The 19,355-nt window shown below is 46.8% G+C and overlaps 1 protein-coding gene across 3 annotated transcripts in view; it reads left to right on the forward strand.

Annotated features, from left to right (window-relative positions):
- Positions 1 to 259: 259 nt before the first annotated feature.
- The window catches only part of FLVCR2 (FLVCR heme transporter 2), a 32,715-nt gene continuing 13,619 nt past the window's right edge, over positions 260 to 19,355 (forward strand). The window contains exons 1-8 of one of the 3 annotated variants that reach the window (XR_005744753.1): positions 260 to 440; positions 517 to 1,116; positions 8,786 to 8,927; positions 14,869 to 15,009; positions 15,848 to 15,915; positions 16,455 to 16,558; positions 16,824 to 16,934; positions 17,230 to 17,335. Coding sequence is in view for 2 of the 3 variants with exons in the window: in XM_040332859.1 (XP_040188793.1) it covers positions 541 to 1,116; positions 8,786 to 8,927; positions 14,869 to 15,009; positions 15,848 to 15,915; positions 16,455 to 16,558; positions 16,824 to 16,934; positions 17,230 to 17,335 (1,248 nt within the window). In the remaining variant the exon portion in view is untranslated. The remainder of the gene's footprint in view (positions 441 to 516; positions 1,117 to 8,785; positions 8,928 to 14,868; positions 15,010 to 15,847; positions 15,916 to 16,454; positions 16,559 to 16,823; positions 16,935 to 17,229; positions 17,336 to 19,355) is intronic. The other 2 variants (XM_040332859.1, XM_040332861.1) reach the window with 2 other exon arrangements.

Raw genomic sequence — 19,355 nt, forward strand, 5'->3', positions numbered from 1 at the left:
CAGAGGAACTGAAAGCGACAGACACATGACCCTGTAAACCTGAGGTTGGGGGAGGTATGAGAGAGAGGACGTCAGTGGGGGGTGATAGAGACTGTCAGTGAAAGGAGAGAGACAGTGTGGAGGAGGGACAGTCGGTGATCAGAAGAGACAGCTGCTGTGCGGGAGGACGGGACAGTTAGTTTGGGGAGGTGGATAGTTAATGGGATTGGGGGGGGGGACAGGGCAGAAAGAGACCTTCAGTGCAGGAAGAGACAGTCGGGTGCGGAGGAGAGGGAGATAGTGAGTTTTGGGGGAAGAGACAATCAGTGGGGGGGTGTAGCCAGTTTTGGGGGGGCGACAGTCAGTTTGATTTGCTGTTGCATGGACCGCGGTTGACATGTCTCAGGATTGGACGGTCATCTCTTATATCGTCTGCGGCAGCCGATGAGACGACCGACCAGGTGAGTGGCTTGCGATTGCTGCGATTTATTTCCCGTCGTCTGGCCAGAAGAGCTGACGCTTCTTTATTCCCCGCAGGCGGCGTGAGATTCTGGTGTCGCCATGGCGAAGGAGGAGACATCGGGGGGCGAGCTGCTGCACCCCAATTATAACCCGGATATCCCAGGAAAGGATTCCTGTTCACAGGAAAGGCTAAGAAATGGCGAGACGTCTCCTATGGCGGCGGCGGGGGGTCAGGGGACCAAGCTGTACGCCCGCCGCTGGTTGATGGTCCTCCTGTTCAGCTCGTACTCCCTGTGTAACGCCTTCCAGTGGCTCCAGTACGGTATTATCAGTAACATCTTCATGAAGTACTATGGGGTCAGCAGCCTGACCATCGATTGGCTGTCCATGTCCTACATGTTGGCGTACATCCCGCTCATCTTCCCAGTCACCTGGCTGCTTGAGACGCGCGGTCTGCGCATCATCGCCCTCATCGGCTCCGGCCTGAACTGTATGGGGGCTTGGATTAAGACGGCCAGCGCCCAACCCAACCTGTATGGCGTGACGCTTTTTGGACAGCTGGTGTGCGCGACGGCGCAGGTCTTTATCCTGGGAATGCCATCGCACATCGCCTCCGTGTGGTTCAGCTCATCGGAAGTCTCCACCGCCTGCTCTGTTGGGGTGTTCGGGAACCAGGTATGACTTGGGGTGTGATGGGGGGGGGGGGGGCCTGGCACTCACAGCGTTAACCAGCGTTCAGGATTAGACGTGTACGGTAATCCCGGTCACAGGACACAGATCTTCGGCTTCTCCAGAATAAGAAATCACGTGTGAAAAGTAGATCTCTAGCCAAAACTTTCGGGGGCGGATTCACGTACAGCCGCGTAAAATTGTGCGGGCGTAACGTATCTGATTTACGTTACGCCTCCGCAACTTACACGGGCGAGTGCTGTGTTCTCAAAGCACTTGCTCAGTAAGTTGCGGCGGCGTAGCGTCAATCGGCCGGTGTAAGCCCGCCTAATTCAAATGTGAAAGGGGGGGGGCGCGTGTTTTATGTTAAACTACTGTGACTTGACGTTTTTGCGGAACGGCGCATGCGCCATCCGTGGAATTTCCCAGTGTGCATTGCTCCAAAGTACGCCGCAAGGACGTCATTGGTTTCGACGTGAACGTAAATGACGTCCAGCCCCATTCACGGACGACTTACGCAAACGACGTAACTTTTTCAAATTTCGACGCGGGAACGACGGCCATACTTAACATTGGCTGCGCCTCGTATAGCAGGGGCAACTATACTCCGGGAAAAGCCTAACGTAAACGTCGTGACTTTACTGCGTCGGCCGCGCGTACGTTCGGGAATTCGCGTATCTAGCTCATTTGCATACTCGACGCGGAATTCGACGGAAGCGCCACCTAGCGGTCAAAAAAAAAAATGCAGTTAAGGTCCGACGGCGTAAGAGACTTACGCCTGTCGGATCGAATGGATATCTATGCGTAACTGATTCTAAGAATCCGACGCATAGATACGACGGGTCGGATTAGGACTTACGACGGCGTACATGGCGCTGTGCCGTCGTAAGTCCTTTAAGAATCTGGGCCTTGTTTTTTAAACTTTTGGAAGGAGAAGGGTTAGACCCCTTTTTGTTTTTTATTTCTTGGCCGTTTCCCTTTACAGAGATTTTCTTTTGTTTCCTGTACTGAACAGTGAACAGGAAGCAAAAGAAATCCCCAAACAGTTGTCAACAGAGCAGGTGTCCCCATTGGAGGATCTTCTCTCATTTCCTGTTCTGGTGACAACTGGTAGGGGATTTCTTTTGCTTCCTGTTCACTGTCCAGTACAGGAAATGAATGGAAATCTCTGTAAAGGGGGAAACGTACAAGAAAAGAAAAACTAAAAGGGGTCTAACCCCAGAACAGGCATCCCCATTGGAGGGTCTTCTCTCATTTCCCGTTCTGGTGACAACTGGTAGGGGATTTCTTTTGCTTCCTGTTCACTGTCCAGTACAGGAAATTAATGGAAATCTCTGTAAAGGGGGAAACGTACTAGAAAAGAAAAACAAAAGGGGTCTAACCCCAGAACAGGTGTCCCCATTGGAGGATCTTGTCTCATTTCCTGTCTGTTCTGGTGACAACTGGTAGGGGATTTCTTTTGCTTCCTGTTCACTGTCCAGTACAGGAATTGAATGGAAATCTCTGTAAAGGGGGAAACGTACAAGAAAAGAAAAACAAAAGGGGTCTAACCCCAGAACAGGTGTCCCCATTGGAGGATCTTGTCACCAGAACAGGAAATGGGAGAACTGGTAGGGGATTTCTTTTGCTTCCTGTTCACTGTCCAGCACAGGAAATAAATGGAAATCTCTGTAAAGGGGGAAACGTACAAGAAAATAAAAACAAAAGGGGTCTAACCCCAGAACAGGTGTCCCAATTGGAGGGTCTTGTCTCATTTCCTGTTCTGGTGACAACTGGTAGGGGATTTCTTTTGCTTCCTGTTCACTGTCCAGTACAGGAAATGAATGGAAATCTCTGTAAAGGGGGAAACGTACAAGAAAAGAAAAACAAAAGGGGTCTAACCCCGGAACAGGTGTCCCCATTGGAGGGTCTTCTCTCATTTCCTGTTCTGGGGTTAGACCCCTTTTTTGTTTTTGTTTTTCTTGTACGTTTCCCCTTTACAGATATTTCCATTCATTTCCTGTACTGGACAGTGAACAGGAAGCAAACAAAATCCCCTAACAGTTGTCACCAGAACAGGTGTTCCCATTGGAGGATCTTGTCACCAGAACAGGAAATGGGAAAACTGGTAGGGGATTTCTTTTGCTTCCTGTTCAGTACAGGAAATGAATGGAAATCTCTATAAAGGGGGAAACGTACAAGAAAAGAAAAACAAAAGGGGTCTAACCCCGGAACAGGTGTCCCCATTGGAGGGTCTTGTCTCATTTCCTGTTCTGGTGACAACTGGTAGGGGATTTCTTTTGCTTCCTGTTCACTGTCCAGTACAGGAAATGAATGGAAATCTCTGTAAAGGGGGAAACGGACAAGAAAAGAAAAACAAAAGGGGTCTAACCCCAAAATCAGGTGTCCCCATTGGAGGACCTTCTCTCATTTCCTGTTCTGGTGACAACTGGTAGGGGATTTCTTTTGCTTCCTGTTCACTGTCCGGTACAGGAAATGAATGGAAATCTCTGTAAGGGAAAAACGTGCAAGAAAAGAAAAACAAAAGCGGTCTAACCCCAGAACAGGCGTCCCCATTGGAGGGTCTTCTCCCATTTCCTGTTCTGGGGTTGGACCCCTTTTTTGTTTTTCTTTTCTTGTACGTTTCCCCTTTACAGAGATTTCCATTCATTTCCTGTACTGGACAATGAACAGGAAGCAAACAAAATCCCCTAACAGTTGTCACCAGAACAGGTGTTCCCATTGGAGGATCTTCTCTCGTTTCCTGTTCTGGTGCCAACTGCAACATTTAGAATTTTCATCAATTTCTGTCTCGGTCACACCAGGATCTATAGAGAAGGTGAGTCTCCCCAGCGAGGACACAACCACCAATTAAAAACTGACAGGGGGTCCAATCGGCACATCATCCAAAACAAAAAGAAAAAAGTCTGTCTGGAGATCATTTATCGAGGCTGAAAGTCCATCAGGGAAAGCTAATCAAGCACTGCATATTGTGCCAGGTGTGCCCGGGCACACCTTAATCACTACCTGTGGATTCCCCCTGTGTTGCACCTTTTCCCTACAGCAGTACTTCCGGCTTTCCTCCTCTTCTCTCCCCCCAGCTGCTGTGGGGGATGTTTCAGAATGGGGATCAGGGGAAGAGGCTAGTAAATATGTAATTTACCTGCCCCTTCCTTTTCTAAATGAACACACTTGCAGAGGATTCTGCATTGATTTTTTTAGAGGTGGCAATTATAGGCATGCGCACAGGAGGTGCCAGATGTGCCTGGACACGCCTTAATCACCCCATGCAGTGCAGATTCTGCTGTCTGGTCGAGCAAATCTGCTGTCTGGCCGATCGGTACCGATCGCTCACTGTGTTCATTCATAACTGAAGCATACTAAACTGTGTTTAGCATGCTTCAGTTTGTGAATGAACAGGAAGCATCTCAGCACAGCGCACTCCCCATTCATTCACTGTCCAGTGCAGCTGAGGCTGAAGAGAAAGTCATGGTGTGTTTGAGCTTTGGGGTGCACACCCTAATGCAATAATCTGCACACACTTTAACCACTTTACAATCGACTTCCTGCGGTGATATCTGAATGATGGGTGCAGCTACAGGCATCATTCAGATATCACCGTCTTCAGCCGCTGATTCTGTGCACGATAAGAACGATCAAAGCGTCAGTTCCGCCGCTTGATCGTTCTTATAGGCGGTGGGAGGGGACGTCCCCCCCGTCCCCCCCTCCCGCCGCCATCCGGTGCTTCCCCAGGCTCTCCCGTGCCATCGGATGGGATTGTAACAGTGCTAAAGACAAATAGTACATATGAACTATATATATATATTTATTTTATCGGTACAAACATATACAAAAGGGTTCAATAAAATTGGTTATCCAAGCATAGAAATGGTGGTTTGCCAAAATTAAAAAAATGGTGGTCACAGTAGAGTGTCCTGTCCCTACATGTTTCGCTAATGTGGTTTCCTCAGGGGACAAAAAAAAATAATTGTGTGTGTGTGTGTGTGTGTGTGTGTGTGTGTGTGTGTGTGTGTGTGTGTGTGTGTGTGTGTGTGTGTGTGTGTGTGTGTGTGTGTGTGTGTGTGTGTGTGTGTGTGTATATATATATATATATATATATATATATATATATATATATATAAAAATAAAAAAAATTATATATATATATATATATATATATATATATATATATATATATATATATATATATATATATAAAAATAAAAAAAATTATATATATATATAAAAAATATATTTATTTATATATATATATATATATATATATATATATATATATAAAAAATATATATATATAAAAAATATATTTATTTATATATATATAAATAATTTTATTTTTTTTATATATATATATATATATATATATATATATATATATATATATATATATATATATATATATATATATATATATATATATATATATATATATATATATATATATATATATATATATAAAAATATATACACAAATTACCAGGTTGGCCCGCGAGCCGGACTTTGGACATGCCTGCTGTAGGATTGTCAACACTCGACATCTGCCAAAAAAGGATTCCAGACCCTTTTGTTAACACGGCATATGGCAGTAAACGGCATGTGTGTTTTGCCAAAATACTTTACCAATGTGGTGTTATTCGTAATGGTAACTCACATTACAATGCAATACTGTAAGACAGAAACATAAATGGCCATTTACAGTAAAGACTCCCTCCCTATCTACTTCCAGAAACCGATCTTTTTAAGGGTGGTAGTTCGTACCAGTGGCAAAAAATCCCCTTTCATGGGACTTTAATGGCCTAACTTGTTAATAGTGCAATAACAACACAGAAGAGCAAAGAAAAAAAATCTGAATGATATATAAAAAGTATATCATTTTTTTTGTTAATGGATAAAAAGATGGATATATTCACAACAATGGTGGATGGTGACCATGTAGGTCAACATAACATAACCAAACCATAAAGGTATAATACTCGTGGGTCCAGGACTACCATGATTTAACCACCATGGCGAATGTCCATGGACGACAGCCAACGCGTTTCAGAGTCCCTTCTTACTTCAGGGGTGTGTACATTAATAGAGCATATTACTCCTATAATATAATGAAATAAAAAAATAATAGTAATAAAAAAATAAAAAAAAATACATCACAGCAAACACTAAAGATGCGTCCATTCATTTCTCTTATAATTTGTACAGGATTGGACTTGCATGGATCCTTGGATGGACATTGCTGACCATTTTTAACTACTCTATGGCTGTTGCATTTGTTCTCTACAAACCTCTGTCAACATGTAAGTCCATTCCTGTACATGTTATGAGAAATGAATGGACGCATCTTTAGTGTCTGCTGTGATATGTGTGTGTGTGTGTGTGTGTGTGTGTGTGTGTATATGTGTATAATATATATACAGCAGGGTTTGACAAATTTGCTTGGAATCTAGGAGCCAGCTAAAAAAGTTAGGAGCCAGAAAACGCGCCCCCCGTCCCGACAAGCTTGCGCGCAGAAGCGAACACATACGTGAGCAGCGCCCGCATATGCAAACGGTGTTCAAACCACACATGTGAGGTATCGCCGCGATTGGTAGAGCGAGAGCAATAATTCTAGCACTAGACCTCCTCTGTAACTTAAAACATGCAACCTGTAGATTTTTTTAAACGTCGCCTATGAAGATTTTAAAGGGTAAAAGTTTGTCGGCATTCCACGAGCGGACGCAATTTTGAAGCGTGACATGTTGGGTATGAATTTACTCGGCGTAACATTATCTTTCATACTATTAAAAAAAAATGGGGATAACTTTACTGTTTGTCTTATTTTTTTTATATAAAAAAAAAAAGAGTAATTTTTTTCCCAAAAAAAGTGCGCTTGTAAGACCGCTGAGCAAATACGGCGTGACAGAAAGTATTGCAATGATCGCCATTTTATACTCTAGGGTGTTAGGATAAAAAATATATATAATGTTTGGGGGTTCTAATTAGAGGGAAGAAGATGGCAGTGAAAATAGTGAAAAATAGTGAAAAATTACATTAGAATTGCTGTTTAACTTGTAATGCTTAACTTGTAATACCAACGGCTCACCACCAGATGGCGCCAGCTCTAAAAAAAATTTTTATTTTTTTTGCCCACCTTCCAAGCCAAGTCGCCAGGATGCTATTTCTGGTCGCCCTGGCGACCGGGATTTGTCGAGCCCTGTATACAGTGTATATATTTATTATTATATTTTTATTCCATTATAGGAGTAATATGCTCTGTCAATGTACACAGCCCTGAAGTAAGAAGGGACTCTGAAACGCGCTGGGTGTTGTCCATTGACAATAGCCATGGTGGTTACTTCTTGGTAGTCTTGGACCCATGAGTATTATACCTTTTTTATGGTTTTATGTTATGTTGACCTACACGCCCCCCTGATGACGTTAGCATAACGAAACGTACGTCGGAGGCAGACCTGGTCACGTGACGTCCCCCCTGCGCTGTGGAGTGTCGGCAAGGATCAATCGGCGGTGAGACAGCGGCGGCTTCCTCCCCCTTTCCGAATCCCACATTTGAAACCGCAGATTGGCGGTGACAAGTCCGCAGCCTCAGTGCCGGGTGGGCACCCTTGGAAGTAAGAGGCCATTTGGCTGTTTTTATGTGTTTTTTAATACTTTTAATAAACGTTATTACGCTATTGGCTTTCCTGGCTTTCTTCTCTTGCATAACGTATCCCATGTGGAGCTCCTGGATCTGTCTATTGGTTGTCCATATCCTCATGTGCGCAGGCACAATCCTGCAAAAGCTAGTTTGACCACTTTTTCATTAAACTGGTCAACTAGCTCTGGTAAGAGCAATTTAATATCAAGCACCTTGGGTGGAATTGAAGTTATATAGAGCGGTGGTGGCACTTTCTCTCCTCTTAAAGAAAATCATAACGAACATAGTGGACTGCAACAATTTCCCCTATTTTTGTGGGATTTATATATTCACATTGATCACATTGGAATTTTCACGCTGTGTTTTTTTCTGAATGTGCAGCGCTGTCTGCAATATATGGGACTTTATTTTATTGTTTTTCTCATTTTTTATTGAATTATTTACCAGGGAGTGTTAATTAATTGCCAATCATATTGGATTGGTTCACGGCACTATACATAGTATTTGTATGGGCGTAGCGCCCTCTATTTTCTATTTTCACATATGTACAATTTTTATTGTTTGTGAGGAGCAGCTTATATTGTTTATTAATTAATTTATTAGTTAGGCGCGGAATTTTTCACTTTACATGTTGACCTACATGTTCACCAGCCACCATTGTTGTATAATCTTTTTATCTGTTGTTAAATAAAATGTATATACTTTTTATATATATCATTCAGATTTTTTTCTTCGCTCTACTATACTGTTATTTGCACTATTAACACGTTGGGCCATTAAAGTCCAGTGAAGGGGGAATTTTTTCCACTTGTTCCAATTATCTGGGATGTGGGCCCACCCTATTGGTCAACCCCATCTTAACATTTCTCTTTCTAGTTCGTACCAGTGACCTCTCACTCTTTGCTCTCGTTCAATACCACAGCGGGACAGTTATGATGGTGGAAGTTCCTGCCAGTGACATCTCAACATTACTTCTATTAGGTGTTTGTAGTGGGATAGTTCTGATGGTGGCAGTTCATGATGGTGATCTCTTCCTCTTTGCTCCAGTTAGGTGTCGCAGTGGGCTTCCTCCTGCCGCCAGTCCTGATCTCCAACATTGACGATTTAGACCGACTATCGTATCAAATCAGCATTATGTTTTATGGAACCGCAGCTGTCGCCAGCCTCCTCTTCATCCTGGTAATATTCGGTGCGCATCAATCCGAGGACTACTCGCACATAACTGAGGTGTAAAACAGCTGTGTGTGTGTGGAATGGCGGAGGTTTAGTGACAGGTGTGTGTGGAGTAGAAGAGGCGTAGTAACAGCGGTGTATCTGGAATAGCGGTGGTGTACAGACAGCTTTTGTTTCTGAGATGGCTGGATTGTAGAGACAGCAGTGTGTCTGGAATAACGAATGTGTAATGAGTGCTGAGTATCTGGAATGGCAGACATGTGGTGACAGCTGTGTGTCTGGAAAAGTGGATGTTTGAAGACAGCTGTGTGTCTGGAATAGCGGATGTGTGGGGACAGCTGTGTGTCTGGAATAGCAGACATGTGGTGACAGTTGTGTGTTTGGAATGGAGACAGCTGTGTATCTGGAATAGCAGACATGTGGTGACAGTTGTGTGTTTGGAATGGAGACAGCTGTGTGTTTGGAATAGCAGACATGTGGTGACAGTTGTGTGTTTGGAATGGAGACAGCTGTGTATCTGGAATAGCAGACATGTGGTGACAGTTGTGTGTTTGGAATGGAGACAGCTGTGTGTCTGGAATAGCAGACATGTGGTGACAGTTGTGTGTTTGGAATGGAGACAGCTGTGTATCTGGAATAGCAGACATGTGGTGACAGTTGTGTGTTTGGAATGGAGACAGCTGTGTGTTTGGAATAGCAGACATGTGGTGACAGTTGTGTGTTTGGAATGGAGACAGCTGTGTATCTGGAATAGCAGACATGTGGTGACAGTTGTGTGTTTGGAATGGAGACAGCTGTGTGTCTGGAATAGCAGACATGTGGTGACAGTTGTGTGTTTGGAATGGAGACAGCTGTGTATCTGGAATAGCAGACATGTGGTGACAGTTGTGTGTTTGGAATGGAGACAGCTGTGTGTTTGGAATAGCAGACATGTGGTGACAGTTGTGTGTTTGGAATGGTGACAGCTGTGTGTCTGGAATAGCGGATATGTGGTGACAGCTGTGTGTCTGGAATAGCGGATGTGTGGTGACAGCTGTGTGTCTGAAATAGCGGATGTGTGGTGACAGCTGTGTGTTTGGAATAGCAGACATGTGGTGACAGCTGTGTGTCTGGAATAGCGGATGTGTGGTGACAGCTGTGTGTCTGGAATAGCGGATATGTGGTGACAGCTGTGTATCTGGAATAGCGGATGTGTGGCGACAGCTGTGTGTCTGGAATAGCGGATGTGTGGTGACAGCTGTGTGTCTGGAATAGCGGGTGTGTGGTGACAGCTGTGTGTCTGGAATAGCGGATGTGTGGTGACAGCTGTGTGTCTGGAATAGCGGGTGTGGTGACAGCTGTGTGTCTGGAATAGCGGATGTGTGGTGACAGGTGTGTGTCTGGAATAGCGGGTGTGGTGACAGCTGTGTGTCTGGAATAGCGGATGTGTGGTGACAGCTGTGTGTCTGGAATAGCAGATATGTGGTGACAGCTGTGTGTCTGGAATAGCGGATGTGTGGTGACAGCTGTGTGTCTGGAAAAGCGGATGTGTGGTGACAGCTGTGTGTCTGGAATAGCAGATATGTGGTGACAGCTGTGTGTCTGGAATAGCGGATGTGTGGTGACAGCTGTGTGTCTGGAATAGTGGATGTGTGGTGACAGCTGTGTGTCTGGAATAGCGGATGTGTGGTGACAGCTGTGTGTCTGGAATAGCGGATGTGTGGTGACAGCTGTGTGTCTGGAATAGCGGGTGTGGTGACAGCTGTGTGTCTGGAATAGCAGATGTGTGGTGACAGCTGTGTGTCTGGAATAGCGGATGTGTGATGACAGCTGTGTGTCTGGAATAGCGGATGTGTGGTGACAGCTGTGTGTGTCTGGAATAGCGGGTGTGTGGTGACAGCTGTGTGTCTGGAATAGCGGATGTGTGGTGACAGCTGTGTGTCTGGAATAGCGGGTGTGGTGACAGCTGTGTGTCTGGAATAGCGGATGTGTGGTGACAGCTGTGTGTCTGGAATAGCGGATGTGTGGTGACAGCTGTGTGTCTGGAATAGCGGGTGTGGTGACAGCTGTGTGTCTGGAATAGCGGATGTGTGGTGACAGCTGTGTGTCTGGAATAGCGGATGTGTGGTGACAGCTGTGTGTCTGGAATAGCGGGTGTGTAGTGACAGCTGTGTGTCTGGAATAGCGGGTGTGGTGACAGCTGTGTGTCTGGAATAGCGGGTGTGTGGTGACAGCTGTGTATCTGGAATAGCGGGTGTGGTGACAGCTGTGTATCTGGAATAGCGGATGTGTGATGACAGCTGTGTGTCTGGAATAGCGGATGTGTGGTGACAGCTGTGTGTCTGGAATAGCGGATGTGTGGTGACAGCTGTGTGTCTGGAATAGCGGATGTGTGGTGACAGCTGTGTGTCTGGAATAGCGGATGTGTGGTGACAGCTGTGTGTCTGGAATAGCAGATGTGTGGTGACAGCTGTGTATCTGGAATAGCAGACATGTGGTGACAGCTGTGTGTCTGGAATAGCGGATGTGTGATGACAGCTGTGTGTCTGGAATAGCGGGTGTGGTGACAGCTGTGTATCTGGAATAGCGGATGTGTGGTGACAGCTGTGTGTCTGGAATAGCGGGTGTGTGGTGACAGCTGTGTGTCTGGAATAGCGGATGTGTGATGACAGCTGTGTGTCTGGAATAGCGGATGTGTGGTGACAGCTGTGTGTCTGGAATAGCGGATGTGTGGTGACAGCTGTGTGTCTGGAATAGCGGATGTGTGGTGACAGCTGTGTGTCTGGAATAGCGGATGTGTGGTGACAGCTGTGTGTCTGGAATAGCAGATGTGTGGTGACAGCTGTGTGTCTGGAATAGCGGATGTGTGGTGACAGCTGTGTATCTGGAATAGCAGATGTGTGGTGACAGCTGTGTGTCTGGAATAGCAGATGTGTGGTGACAGCTGTGTATCTGGAATAGCAGACATGTGGTGACAGCTGTGTGTCTGGAATAGCGGATGTGTGGTGACAGCTGTGTGTCTGGAATAGCGGATGTGTGGTGACAGCTGTGTGTCTGGAATAGCGGGTGTGTAGTGACAGCTGTGTGTCTGGAATAGCGGGTGTGTGGTGACAGCTGTGTGTCTGGGATAGCGGATGTGTGGTGACAGCTGTGTGTCTGGAATAGCGGATGTGTGATGACAGCTGTGTGTCTGGAATAGCAGATGTGTGGTGACAGCTGTGTGTCTGGAATAGCGGATGTGTGGTAACAGCTGTGTGTCTGGAATAGCGGGTGTGTAGTGACAGCTGTGTGTCTGGAATAGCGGGTGTGGTGACAGCTGTGTGTCTGGAATAGCGGGTGTGTGGTGACAGCTGTGTATCTGGAATAGCGGGTGTGGTGACAGCTGTGTGTCTGGAATAGCGGATGTGTGGTGACAGCTGTGTATCTGGAATAGCGGATGTGTGATGACAGCTGTGTGTCTGGAATAGCGGATGTGTAGTGACAGCTGTGTGTCTGGAATAGCGGATGTGTGGTGACAGCTGTGTGTCTGGAATAGCGGATGTGTGATGACAGCTGTGTGTCTGGAATAGCGGATGTGTGGTGACAGCTGTGTGTCTGGAATAGCGGATGTGTGGTGACAGCTGTGTGTCTGGAATAGCGGATGTGTGGTGACAGCTGTGTGTCTGGAATAGCGGATGTGTGGTGACAGCTGTGTATCTGGAATAGCGGATGTGTGGTGACAGCTGTGTGTCTGGAATAGCGGATGTGTGGTGACAGCTGTGTGTCTGGAATAGCGGATGTGTGGTGACAGCTGTGTGTCTGGAATAGCGGATGTGTGGTGACAGCTGTGTGTCTGGAATAGCGGATGTGTGGTGACAGCTGTGTGTCTGGAATAGCGGATGTGTGGTGACAGCTGTGTGTCTGGAATGGAGACAGCTGTGTATCTGGAATAGCAGATGTGTGGTGACAGTTGTGTGTTTGGAATGGAGACAGCTGTGTGTTTGGAATAGCAGACATGTGGGGACAGCTGTGTGTTTGGAATAGAAGACATGTGGGGATAGCTGTGTGTCTGGAATAGCGGATGTGTGATGACAGCTGTGTGTCTGGAATAGCGGATGTGTGGTGACAGCTGTGTATCTGGAATAGCGGGTGTGTGGTGACAGCTGTGTGTCTGGAATAGCGGATGTGTGGTGACAGCTGTGTGTCTGGAATAGCGGATGTGTGGTGACAGCTGTGTGTCTGGAATAGCGGATGTGTGGTGACAGCTGTGTGTCTGGAATAGCGGATGTGTGGTGACAGCTGTGTGTCTGGAATAGCGGATGTGTGGTGACAGCTGTGTGTCTGGAATAGTGGATATGTGGTGACAGCTGTGTGTCTGGAATAGCGGGTGTGTGGTAACAGCTGTGTGTCTGGAATAGCGGGTGTGTAGTGACAGCTGTGTGTCTGGAATAGCGGGTGTGGTGACAGCTGTGTGTCTGGAATAGCGGATGTGTGGTGACAGCTGTGTGTCTGGTATAGCGGATGTGTGGTGACAGCTGTGTCTGGAATAGCGGATGTGTGGTGACAGCTGTGTATCTGGAATAGCGGGTGTGTGGTGACAGCTGTGTGTCTGGAATAGCGGATGTGTGGTGACAGCTGTGTGTCTGGAATAGCGGGTGTGTGGTGACGGCTGTGTGTCTGGAATAGCGGATATGTGGTGACAGCTGTGTGTCTGGAATAGCGGATATGTGGTCACGGCTGTGTGTCTGGAATAGCGGGTGTGTGGTGACAGCTGTGTGTCTGGAATAGCGGATGTGTGGTGACAGTTGTGTGTCTGGAATAGCAGGTGTGGTGACAGCTGTGTATCTGGAATAGCAGACATGTGGTGACAGCTGTGTGTCTGGAATAGCGGATGTGTGGTGACGGCTGTGTGTCTGGAATAGCGGATATGTGGTGACAGCTGTGTGTCTGGAATAGCGGATATGTGGTGACAGCTGTGTGTCTGGAATAGCGGATATGTGGTGACAGCTGTGTGTCTGGAATAGCGGGTGTGTGGTGACAGCTGTGTGTCTGGAATAGCGGATGTGTGGTGACGGCTGTGTGTCTGGAATAGCGGATATGTGGTGACAGCTGTGTGTCTGGAATAGCGGATATGTGGTGACAGCTGTGTGTCTGGAATAGCGGGTGTGGTGACAGCTGTATCTGGAATAGCAGATATGTGGTGACAGCTGTGTGTCTGGAATAGCGGATATGTGGTGACAGCTGTGTGTCTGGAATAGCGGATGTGTGGTGACGGCCGTGTGTCTGGAATAGCGGGTGTGTGGTGACAGCTGTGTGTCTGGGATAGCGGATGTGTGGTGACAGCTGTGTGTCTGGAATAGTGGATGTGTGGTGACAGCTGTGTATCTGGAATAGCGGTTGTGTGGTGACAGCTGTGTGTCTGGAATAGCAGACATGTGGTGACAGCTGTGTGTCTGGAATAGCGGATATGTGGTGACAGCTGTGTGTCTGGAATAGCGGGTGTGGTGACAGCTGTATCTGGAATAGCGGGTGTGTGGTGACAGCTGTGTGTCTGGAATAGCGGATGTGTGGTGACAGCTGTGTGTCTGGAATAGCGGATGTGTGGTGACAGCTGTGTGTCTGGAATAGCGGATGTGTGGTGACAGCTGTGTGTCTGGAATAGCGGATATGTGGTGACAGCTGTGTGTCTGGAATAGCGGATATGTGGTGACAGCTGTGTGTCTGGAATAGCGGATGTGTGGTGACAGCTGTGTGTCTGGAATAGCGGATGTGTGGTGACAGCTGTGTGTCTGGAATAGCGGATGTGTGGTGACAGCTGTGTGTCTGGAATAGCGGATGTGTGGTGACAGCTGTGTGTCTGGAATAGCGGATGTGTGGTGACAGCTGTGTATCTGGAATAGCGATTGTGTGGTGACAGTTGTGTGTCTGGAATAGCGGATATGTGGTGACAGTCGTATGTTTAGTGCTGAGACTGAAATGAACTGTGTGTTGTTGTTCAGTCTTCCAGGAGGCTCCCCCCACCCCACCAACCCTGGCCCAGGCGGCTCTGCTCTCTGTTCCCGCCGGTCAGTACTCCTATAAACAGTCCATACTGCGGCTACTGAGGAACCGAAACTTCATCCTGCTGGTTGTGTCATACGGTGAGTGCTGAGAGCGCCGCGGGTCACATGACAGCTGGAAGTGTCATTAGTGAGTGATGTTGTTGGGCTGAGGAGCTCAGTGTGTACTAATGTCAATGTTCTGTCATATTTGTCTTCTTTGTAATGTCACATGCTCAACTATGTCAACAGAATGTAAGGAGGGGGGATCCAATCATAGAGCCAACATATATGGAGGGGGAAATCCAACTACTGAGGCAGAATTTATGGAAATTATAAATCTATTTTTTGATAGCTTTCCTTGCTTCATGTAATTTTTTTCCTGTGTCTTCAATCAAGATTCCCTGCTATACCCCTGCTTCAGCTGGTCTCTGCATAACAGCTATCTGAATTGGCGTATAGCACTAGCTATTGGCGTATGGCGTAAAAGCACTAGCTTAGGAAGCCAATGAACTGGATGTACGGGACTAACCTGGAATGTGACTTTTGGCATTGGGCATTGCATGATGGTTTGTCTCCTGACCTTTGTATACTGTGTTCACTGTGGAGCTCTTCGCAGGTCCAGAACCATGGCACATGCCCCAGGTGGGACCCTGTCTTTGAAGACTCACCAATGAGTAAGGCTGGTTTGACTGAAGCATCGGGAGCTACCTCACCATTTGCACTGCTGGACACCTTTTCAAATTTATCGTCTATTTGCCTTTAGCAAATTAACACCTTTAGTGTCCTAATACTTGTAGTGCGAAGACGGGTCCTCTTTAACCACTCTGTATATTAATTAATTTCTTTGTCAGTTGGTGGTTGGGTAGATGGATGGCAGCGCTGGTCCTCTGCTCACTGCTGTCGTATTCTGATATCATTTATTTTTTATTTTTTTTAGGGCTGAACACGGGTGCATTTTACTCCCTATCTACCTTACTGAACCGCATGGTGACAGAATATTACCCGGTAAGTGCCCCCTGCCCCATGTGTGTCTTGTGTGTACCAGGCTCAGGGACGTGTGTGTGTGTGTGGTAGGCTTGCTGCCCTGTGTGTGGAAGGCTTACCGCCTTGTTTGTGCCAGGCAGGGCAGTCATCACAAATTTTGGGGCCCCTTACACAGCGTTAGGCAGGACCCCCCTGGAGCAGAGAACCAGGGGGGGGCCCCTCATCTCTCCTGCCGCGAGATAAAGGGGGGGGGGTTGTGGTAACAAAAGTGTCATCTCTTCTCTTCACTCTCCTTCTGCGAGATAAGTGGGTTGTGGGGGGGGGGGGTGGGGGTTGGTGCTGATGAACAAAGCAGTCAAGTCAAGTCTTCTCTTCCCTCTCCTGCCACGAGTTGCTAAAGTCAGACATAAAAAAAAGGGGGAGGGGGGGCGACCGGGCCCCTTACAGGTGTAATGCCTGAACCCCCCTGATGGCGGCCCTGGTGCCAGGCTCGCTGCCCTGTGTGTGCCTATATATATATATATATATATATTATATTTTTTACTTTCTTGCCTGCACAGGGGGAGGAGGTGAACGCCGGCCGGATCGGACTGACAATCACCGTCGCTGGGATGTTTGGTGCTCTTATCACTGGTCTCTGGCTGGACAGAACCAAGACGTACAAGTGAGCAAGATAGAGGGCCTATGGTGTCCTGTATGTCTTTCCCTTTCTCCATTCTTTTTACCCCCTTTTTTTTTTTTTTTTTGACCCTCCTTTTTTTTCTCTGTCAAACACCCCCCCCCCCCCCCCTCACCGTGACTTTCTCCTTCGGTCCCCCCGTGTCTCACTTTCTCTCCTAGGTTTTCCTCCCTGTTCCCCCCTCAACACCCCTCCGAGTCATTCTTTCCTAGGTCTCTCTCTTATAGTGTCTCACTCCTGTGTCTCTCAGACAGACGACGCTGGCTGTCTATGTCTTATCGTTGGTTGGAATGGTGGTCTTCACATTTATATTGGATCTCGGATTCCTCTGGGCGGTCTTCGTCACGGCTGGGTGTCTGGGGTAAGTACGAAGGGTGCTTTAATATAATATTTGGTTGGCTGTGGGCTCCCCAGTGTAGATCAATCTTTGTGGCAGCTGATCCCCCCCCCCCCCTATACAGTATGAGCCCTGTTCTGTGATGTGCAGTGTCTGCAGGAGGATAATGTTGGTGGAACTGTCCAATAAATAGTCAGATGAGAGGGTTTAGCCCTGTGTAGGGACCTGGTGGTCTCTCACCTACAGGCAGCATCAGCATATGGTTAGGGGGTCACTTTCTGGGTGCTATGGCCATGAAACATCTGTTTTGATCATTCAGGTTTTTTATGACGGGTTATCTCCCTCTGGGCTTCGAGTTTGCAGCAGAATTGACTCATCCGGAATCGGAAGGAACATCGTCAGGTCTGCTCAATGTGGCTGCACAGGTAAGTGTGTATAATGTGTGTGTGTGTGTGTGTGTGATAGTATAGGAGTGCACCTGCCTGGAGCTCCCAAATGTGATGGGAAGAGTCAGGAGCCCCTAGATGTGGCTGGATGACTTGGCGGCCACTGGCGTAAATAGTCAGTGGCCCCCTAGATATTGCAGAAAGAGCCAGGGACCCCTAGTGGTGAAAGTCGGTGGAACCTTTAGCAGAGAGAGTGAGCTGCCCTTTGGGGTGACAGGGAGAGTTAGGAGGCCCCCCCAGGTGGCAGGAACAGTCAAGAGCCTCCAGAGATGATAGGATCAGTGATGAGCATTAGGGCTAGTAGGAAGCCGTAAGAGTCCCCAGGAGGAGTCCTCCAGGGGTTGTGGAAGTAACAATTAGAGCTGCACAATTAATTGTTAAAAAATCATGATCTCGATTCAACCCCCCTGACGATCTCCAATGCAGAGTTTGCCGATTCTTTCATATAACAAGTGGAGAGACTTATCAGCTGTCAAAAGAAAATATCCGGGCAGTCTGCCAAATTTTTAACAGGAAACATTGTAACTAATGCTTCCTTCTTAGATCAAAGGGATAAACTTCTGTGTGTAAAGAAAAAATCCTGGCAGTCTGCCACGTTTTTAACAACATGAAACATTTTAACTAATGCTTCCTTCTTGGATCAAACTTCTGTGTGTACAGGGAGTGCAGAATTATTAGGCAAATGAGTATTTTGACCACATCATCCTCTTTATGCATGTTGTCTTACTCCAAGCTGTAAAGGGTTGAAAGCCTACTACCAATTAAGCATATTAGGTGATGTACATCTCTGTAATGAGAAGGGGTGTGGTCTAATGACATCAACACCCTATATCAGGTGTGCATAATTATTAGTCATCTTCCTTTCCTTTGGCAAAATGGGTCAAAAGAAGGACTTGACAGGCTCAGAAAAGTCAAAAATAGTGAGATATCTTGCAGAGGGATGCAGCACTCTTAAAATCGCAAAGCTTCTGAAGCGTGATCATCAAACAATCAAGCGTTTCATTCAAAATAGTCAACAGGGTCGCAAGAAGCGTGTGGAAAAACCAAGGCGCAAAATAACTACCCATGAACTGAGAAAAGTCAAGCGTGCAGCTGCCAAGATGCCACTTGCCACCAGTTTGGCCATATTTCAGAGCTGCAACATCACTGGAGTGCCCAAAAGCACAAGGTGTGCAATACTCAGAGACATGGCCAAGGTAAGAAAGGCTGAAAGACGACCACCACTGAACAAGACACACAAGCTGAAACGTCAAGACTGGGCCAAGAAATATCTCAAGACTGATTTTTCTAAGGTTTTATGGACTGATGAAATGAGAGTGAGTCTTGATGGGCCAGATGGATGGGCCCGTGGCTGGATTGGTAAAGGGCAGAGAGCTCCAGTCCAACTCAGACGCCAGCAAGGTGGAGGTGGAGTACTGGTTTGGGCTGGTATCATCAAAGATGAGCTTGTGGGGCCTTTTCGGATTGAGGATGGAGTCAAGCTCAACTCCCAGTCCTACTGCCAGTTTCTGGAAGACACCTTCTTCAAGCAGTGGTACAGGAAGAAGTCTGCATCCTTCAAGAAAAACATGATTTTCATGCAGGACAATGCTCCATCACACGCGTCCAAGTACTCCACAGCATGGCTGGCAAGAAAGGGTATAAAAGAAGAAAAACTAATGACATGGCCTCCTTGTTCACCTGATCTGAACCCCATTGAGAACCTGTGGTCCATCATCAAATGTGAGATTTACAAGGAGGGAAAACAGTACACCTCTCTGAACAGTGTCTGGGAGGCTGTGGTTGCTGCTGCACGCAATGTTGATGGTGAACAGATCAAAACACTGACAGAATCCATGGATGGCAGGCTTTTGAGTGTCCTTGCAAAGAAAGGTGGCTATATTGGTCACTGATTTGTTTTTGTTTTGTTTTTGAATGTCAGAAATGTATATTTGTGAATGTTGAGATGTTATATTGGTTTCACTGGTAAAAATAAATAATTGAAATGGGTATATTTTTT

Source organism: Rana temporaria, chromosome 13, assembly GCF_905171775.1.
Source record: "Rana temporaria chromosome 13, aRanTem1.1, whole genome shotgun sequence".
In the NCBI taxonomy this organism is placed as follows: Eukaryota; Metazoa; Chordata; class Amphibia; order Anura; family Ranidae; genus Rana; species Rana temporaria.